This window comes from Echiichthys vipera (assembly GCF_963691815.1).
Source record: "Echiichthys vipera genome assembly, chromosome: 2".
Lineage (NCBI taxonomy): Eukaryota > Metazoa > Chordata > Actinopteri > Perciformes > Trachinidae > Echiichthys > Echiichthys vipera.
In genome coordinates this window covers 8901589-8909544 of record NC_139827.1, presented here as the reverse complement: position 1 = coordinate 8909544, position 7956 = coordinate 8901589, and the positions used below count along the sequence as shown (strand labels likewise).

At 41.7% G+C, this 7956-nt stretch overlaps 1 protein-coding gene across 1 annotated transcript; it reads right to left on the bottom strand.

The window, feature by feature from the left end:
* Window positions 1-615: 615 nt before the first annotated feature.
* Window positions 616-7696, bottom strand: cyp4v2a (cytochrome P450, family 4, subfamily V, member 2a; the record flags this gene model as incomplete). The annotated part of the gene is made up of 11 exons (XM_083936778.1): window positions 616-779; window positions 893-1072; window positions 3304-3438; window positions 3932-4034; window positions 4503-4673; window positions 4784-4910; window positions 4992-5061; window positions 5191-5381; window positions 6587-6672; window positions 7253-7365; window positions 7504-7696. 11 exons carry the CDS (start codon window positions 7694-7696, stop codon window positions 616-618), a joined length of 1533 nt encoding a protein of 510 aa, XP_083792904.1.
* Between the last annotated feature and the right edge of the window lie 260 nt (window positions 7697-7956).

Sequence of the window (7956 nt, the reverse complement as noted above, 5' to 3'; positions counted from 1 at the left end):
TAATCCAATATTTTTGTATGGCTCTAGCAGTAATTTCAGGTGAAAACATTTTTCAACAGGCTCACAGACAAAAACAAACTTCCTTCAAAGAGAAAACACATGTCCTGTACATGAAATGAATAAAGCAATATTTTCTTATGACTTTAGTTATTTCAAGGAAAACATTTTCAACAGGCAAACAGCAAAAAAGAAAATGTCCTTCAAAAAGAAAATGTGTTCCTTAATATCAAGATAAAGACACACAGCTTTGCCTTTTACCTCCGTGAACATGTGCTCTGCCTCCCACCGAGCTTGAAACACCCGGTTCTCATCGTCCACCTTCCGTTTAGCCATTATTGGGGGGGGGGGGGGGGGTGTTGAACGTTGACATCTGCCCTGAATGCCTAAGAATATTGAAGACGGGGCGGCCCACTTGCGGCGCTACAGTGAGTTCGCGGGCTACCGTTGCATTGTGGGTAATGTAGTTTTTGCGTGAAACACCAGCAGGCAGCTGTGGCGTGCGGGCCGGTTCTAATACTAATCAAATATCATCCCGGGGGCCAAGATAATTCATTGGCGGGCCGAATCTGGCCCGCGGGCCTTGACTTTGACACCCATTGTCTCGGGCTTTCTAGTCTAGGCTTTCCTCTTTTCCAATTTGATCTGGATGCCATTCTCCGGTCGCAGGATGAGTTCTCCTATCGGCCGCAGGTCTTCACGTTTCTGACAAGCTTCAATGCTAAAGTTACGCAGAATTAACGCCAAGACCACCTTTTCTTCCATAAGTGCAAAACGTTGACCTGAGACAGATTATAATGGAAGACACACACAGCTGTTATTCTGGAGAGAGTCTGATAAAAGTATGCATGATCCAGATCCAGTAAACTTCAAATTAAACCTGTCCCGTCCTTACCAATACAGTTGCGGAGTCCAGCTGAGAAGGGGATGTACGCATATGGAGGTCTTCCTACTGAATTCTCAGACAGGAAGCGTTCAGGCCTGAACTCCTCTGGCTCAGGGAAGTATCGCGGGTCACGGTGGAGAGCGTAGGTAATGATGATGGCATTGGTACCTTTGGGCACCTTGAAACCCTCTACAAGTACAAAATAAAATTGGTTACAGTAAGAAAAAATGGTCTTTACAAATCACTTAACTCCATCTGCATTCTTTTCTTCTTTATTTTAAATGGAAACACTCCTCAGCCTTAGCAAAAACCCTGTGATGTTGCAGGTCATGTGAGATTTGAGTTTTTTAAAGGGCTTGGGAAAAGAGCATTTTGAATAAATAATGGATCCGCAGTTGAAGTCATTTGATATGCAGATAAGAGCTAGAAGAACAAAAAGGACAACAGCTAGTTAAAATATAAGTATTACAATTTGGGTCTTACTATTCTAGATTGGCTATGATTTAAGGACTCATCATGTAATCGTCAAATCATTTGCTAATCCTCAAAGCAATTTCAGTCAAAAACAACTGGACTGGTTGTTTGTCTAGGAAGACGTTTCACCTCTTATCCAAGAGGCTTCATCAGTTCATGTACGCATCTGACCAGGCTGGGGCTGGTCCAACTAACTGGTGTGAGATCCAGGTATTTAACCTCTCACAAGGCCGATGATGTTACTGAAACCCTTTGTGCTCCAAATGCCCACGCCCATCGTTAGAGTGACAGTCGTTGGTGGGCAGTTGGTTTCGACTTTGTTAGTGCTCCATTGAGTCTGAACGATAATCGTTGGGGTCACACGGGGCCATATGTGAACAGTTGTCCTTTGAGGTTAGATTGTTGAATCTCCTGGGAAGGGATGAAAGGGCAGCATTGTAAACTGGAGATAAGTGGTGTCTCAGACCTCCTCCTCTGTTTAGCGATGGTTTCTCCACTTTTACATAGGTGGCTTCTTTTACTCCTCTTTCAAACCATCTGTCCTCTCTGTCCAAGATTTGAACATTGTGTCGTCAAAGGAGTGGGCTTTCTCCTTGAGGTGTAAGTGGACAGCGGAGTCCAGGCCAGAGGAGTTAGCTCTCCTGTGTTGGGCCATGCGTTTATGCAGTGGTTGTTTTGTTTCTCCAATGTAAAGATCTTTGCATTCCTCGTTGCATTGGACAGCATACACCAGGTTGCTTTTGTGGGTGTGTGGTGTTCTGTCGAGCGAGGGTAACGATGACCTGGACGAATGAGTACATTCACAGGCTTATCATTTGCTAATGTTTGCAGTCCAATGGGCAATAGATGCAAACTTCTGACTGCTGACCTTGTCTTTAGACAGGTCACTGTATTCCAAGACCTCAGCTGTTTACTTGGTGAGCAGCCAAAAGTGTTAATGTTACTGAATAACAGCTAGAACTATGAAAACATTTGTGAGAAAGCAAAGAAGAACATGACAAGACTCCTTTCATAAGTCCATTTGCTGGGTAAACATATACACCCCCCAGGATCAATGCTAGCTATATGTCTGAAAAAGGCTTTAGCAATACTAGAAAACATGCTAATACTCATGTTAACAATGTTGCTAACTAATTGTAACATAATTTATGTCTCTGCATCACAATTTGTCCAAATACTGTTCGTTACTCCTACTTTTCATCAAAGAATGGGATGTTTTTTTACATTCTATTACCAGACTCAAAAGGACAGTTCACCTCCCCCCAAAAAAATCACATTTGTGGCAGCGCAAGATGTAAACATTAATGGCGTCATCCTTGGCCGAGCTGCCTCAGGTGAGCAGTATCAAACTATTGATTCAAATATTGTCGTTGCTATAGCTACAACACAGCCTCAGCACACGCCTCTCGTCCATTTCTGCTGCTTACATTTCTGTTACTACATGAAACTGCTCACAACCAGGTCTATGGATTATCTTGTGTAATCGCTGATGATTTGTGAGGAGACAAATCAATGTTAATGTTTTTCAAATGTATGTTGGGTTGTTTTTTAGCTCTTTGAGCACCACAGGCCAAGTGACAGCGGGCTCTGTTAAATTCAGAAGAAGGCAAACATCTCTTCAGCTGATTCCTTCAACACTGGGCAACTCGCACCAAAACCATCTAGATTGATAAACAGCACTTCAGGTAAGAAGACAAATACGTTTCACATGGGCTATTTAGCACATATTGCAATCCATATCGGCCTTGTTTTATAAATGTGAAGACACTGTGGAAGAGATAAAAACACAATAAATGTGATGTGACAAAGAAAACTATTTTTCAAATGAAAATGACAGAGGAAGCTTGGCCTCCACTGGCTTCTCATAAAATATACCTCTGCCTTGGGGGATTTGCACTCAGCAAATGAAGGTTTCATTCAAGTGTCATCACTCAGCTGTAACTTACTGATATGGCAGTCTTCACCGAGGCTGCGGGCAAAGAAAGGCACAGAGGGAAACAGTCGCAGGGCCTCCTTGATCACACACTCCAAATATTTGAGCTTCTTCAGGTCCTCAATGGTAACAGGCCGGTCAGATGTACCTTTGCACATTAACAGAAAACTTCTCAGCACAAAATTAAGATTAAGTCACTGTTGTTTATATTGAGCTGCAGTAGCCTGCCTTTGATTATTGATGTTGAAAATTGGTTATATGACGCGTGGAAGGTAATTAAGTAATTATTAATCCTACACTGAGTATATCACAAAATGAATGTGGCTATGCTTGATGACAAGTTTAGATCTGCAGTAAAAACTGAGCATGTGTTATTACTACAAGGCCATCTAGTTAGCGTCATGGAAAAAATACATGGCGATGATACAGTAAATCCACACAGCAGTGAAAATATTTAAATTCTCTATGTATTTTGGCAGGTATTTTTCACAGCTATTATCCCTGTGTAAGCTCCCCTCGACTTGTAAAGAACAAATTAATCTGAGCAAAGATGAGTCAAAAGGCCCTCAGGCGGGAAAACAAATGCTGTCATGAAAGTGAGAAGCTGTGTGGTGACAGGGGAGTGGGTATGTCACTGTTACCGAACACTTCCTGAAGCTCTTGTTGAACTTTGCTGAGCACCTCAGGGTGTGAGCCCAGCAGATGTACGGCCCAGTTCATCGAGGCTGCTGTAGTGTCATGTCCCTGCATAATGAGGGCAGTTAAATACACAGAAACATCAAATCATTTACAACTTTAAAGCTGTGTTGAATTGCATTTTTGGGACACTCAGGGATAGAGGGAAAAGCTGCAAAACCAGTGATGTTAATTGTGCAAATATTTCCCAATACATTTACATACATATATGTAATTACTTGCATATTTATTTCACAATACACATCCAGCAGATATAGAGCCACATTAGCATTGATTTGATGTTGGGTTTCTGGCCAACAAATATAAGTTTAATATATCCCCCCCAACTACCGAGGGAAACAAAATATACACACACTGACATGAAACAGTCGGTTATGATTTGTTTTGGTTTGTAGGAGTATTGTGCAAATTTTATGAAAGTGCGTTGTGTAAGTCTAGAAGAGTATGTGCGAGAAACAGAGAATAGATAAACAGACAGATAGATAGATAGTGAGAGTTGTATTTCTAACCACCAACCCTAAACATAAAGGTGTCCACTTCTTCCTGAATGTCCTGTGGGCTCATTTTGCTGCCATCCTCATATGCGGTCTTCAGGAGCATGTCCAGAAATGCTCGTCTTTTCTTTCTACCATTCTCAGAGTCGCTGTCTGACTCATTGGAAATGTTGTCCGAGCTTTCTCGTATCACCTGAGACGAAATGAAGGTCAGGGCTAAGGCTGAATGTGGATTCTGCTTCGTTTCAATGCGATAAATTCTGAAAATTGACTGATTTTCAAACCACTGGCTTCATTACTCACCTTTTCTGTAAAAGAGTGCAGGATCTTGAGGGTCTTGTTGTGATCTTGGCCGTCCCCAAAGTAGTTGTATATAAAGTCAGGCCAAAACCAAGGTGTCCTCTGTCTGCGGCTGATAATGTCACTCATTCTAAGGACAAAAAGCTTTATTAATTGACCTTTTAATTATTCCCTTATTGTCTGTATTTGTGTGATGGAAAGGAAAACTCACTTGTAAACGCTCTTAACATACTCTGAGTCAGAATTACTCTGGGCGTTAATTTTCCTTCCCATCGCAGTTTCTGAAAAAATACTGTTTGTTGGACATCTTTCTTAATGTACATGGATACGTTAACATTTGTTTTGTGCAAATAGGAGTAAACAGTTTGCCCATACATGCACACATTTTCATTCAATGCCCATATTCTCACCACAGATAATGTCCAGGGCACACAGAGTTATGTGACTGAAACAGTTGAATGGACCCTTCCCCGCATGTTTCTCCAGCTTCTCCACCAGGATCTCTGCCTGCTCGTTCATCACTTCCAAGAAGTCCGTCAGGATGGAGAAGTGGAAGGTGGGAGTCAACATCTTGCGCCGCTGACGCCACTTAAGGCCAGTGCTGAGCAAAAGGAGAAAGACATCAAAGAGTTTAACTGGGAGAGAGAGAACCAAAGACCCATGTTCATATTGTAATATAAATATAGGATGGGATGAAAACTAATGACAAAATAAGCAGAGATGAGCTTTGACTCAATTTGGTCATATTAAATTCTAAATTCTTTAATCGGGTCTTGATTTTCCCTGTGACGTTTTGGAAACACCTATTATTAAGGTTGACCCCTCTGGCTTTTCCTCTTGCTCCTCCATCAGGTCAGTATTTTCCAGCCTGGTTGCCAGAAAAAATGTTGCCATTGTTTGTTTTTGCAAAGCAAAGACATTGATATTTATTGTTTTTGGCACAATTTTACATCTGTATGCAATGTACTGGGCTTTCAGCTGACTCCAGTAAAAAAAAAAATACACATTCAGTGCAAGCGTTCTGGAAATCAAGTGACGTAGTATAACAAGCCTCAAACTCCAGGAAGTTGGTGGGGGTTGGGTCAAACACACTTTCACACAGGAGACCGCAGTTTGCCTCCCATTTGCGTCACATAAAAGACGTACTTATTATAACCCAAACTACGATCTTTGCCTTAACCTAACTATGTCATGTTTACACCTAAACCTAAGTAATGTGTTTAAAACTGCGTGGAGCAACAAAAAGTGTTGGCATGTCAGCAGGGAATTGGTGCAGGGTTGCAGCGGCTCAGAAGCGTTACTATTCAACATGTCTTTGATTTGCAGAAACACAATGTCAACGTTTTATTCTGGTGGCTTGGTGGGTCTTTCCACTGTAGAGGTCGGCTGAACACATTATTGTTCCCCAAATGATGATCCCCTTTCCTTCTTATAGTGCCACCCTCAGTTTGAATTAAGTACTGATTTCACAAGATTCCCTGTTAATGACCCATACTGTTAGTAGTGGCCCCTTGATCTCTTCCAAGACTCATTTCAGATGTCCCACATCACAAAAATCAAGTGAAACATTACCATAAAATTCCCTTTTTACACCAATACCCTTTTAGCGCCAGCCTCTGGCTGTTATAAAAAAAAAAAAATTCAATGTGAAAAAACTACAAACAGTTGCTACGGTCCTATTTTAATTAATTTATTTAATTATTATGTTGGGTTTTTTTTCTCTTAATCAATGCATGATTGTGTATCCTTTCTGACCATCACTGACATGCTTTTAATATTGTGCAGACGAGAGCAACAAGTAAATACCTAGTAAGAAGTCCGGTTCCAAGCCAAGGATGGAGGAAGTTGTATGTGTAGGATTTCTCTATGTGAACAGCATTGGTAATAACAGTCTGCAAATGACAATTAAAAGAAAAAGCCAGAAAAAAATGTCATTCAATAGATAGGAGAGCTGCAGCTTATACTTCATTAAATGTTATATTATATGGGTTGTCTCAGGAGGGTGGCTGGAGCTAGTTTAGCTGGTTCAGGATCATCTAGTAAGGATGCCCCCTGGGCGCCTCCCTAGGGAGGTGTTACAGGCATGTCCAGCTGGGAGGAGGCCTCGGGGAAGACCCAGGACTAGGTGGAGAGATTATATCTCCACTTTGGCCTGGGAACGCCTCAGGATCCCCCAGTTAGAGCTGGTTAATGTGGCCCAGGAAAGGGAAGTTTGGGGTCCCCTGCTAGAGCTGCTGCCCCCGCGACGCGACCCCAGATAAGAGGTTGAAGATGAGATGAGATGTTATAGTTACATCTGCAAGACTTTGACTGTAATTGTCTCACATATCACTGAATACAAATAAAACACGTTTTACTCCTATTCAGTGTCTGAGATTATATGTTTGCCAAAAAAGGCATGTGGACATTTATCAGTTACACCACCTGTATAATACTTGGTGTTGTAAATGTGGAGGACTCACTATACAGTACCTCAACAGTTTCAGCATGAAACAGAACCACAAATGGGACTGGTCCAATCCAGAGTTTAAATAGCGGTGCATTGGCGAACTCACGGGTAAAATCTTGAACTTGCCGAAAGAAGTCTGAAACAAAGGGGGAAAAAATCCATATGTAAAAGTAGGCAATTACTCCAACAGATATGTCAGTCACAATAAATAAGCAAATTTTTTTTAAATCTACTAATGTGGCCTCCTGGAGCAGCATGGTGATTGTTTTCTTACCTCCTGCATTGGTTTTCAATTGCAGTGCATGTCCAATAAAGAGATGTGCTCCTTCCACCTCTGGAATGGGTTTCATGGTAAACCATTTGTGCAGGTAATCGCTGAGCAGCTTGTAGGTGATGTAGATCAGAGAAGCGAGGAAGATGCTGATACCAAGTAAAGGTATCGAGTAACTACCGAGTGACACTGCCATCTTCATTTCGGTGTGAAGGTACAGTATATGTGTGTGTTGAAATAGCTTTCCTCATATCCCTTGACCATGAATAAGTGACGTATCTTTGTCCCTCCTTCTTCTCTGCAGCCAATCCACTGAGAGCTTACTGGGTTAAAGTGCATGGGGCCCCTTCATTCTTTGTCTTTTATCGCTCTTGGGCATGTTATAGAATGCTAAAAGGGAGGTAGATAAACATGGATACTAAAATGTGTAGGAGTAACACACAGAGCTGGTATATG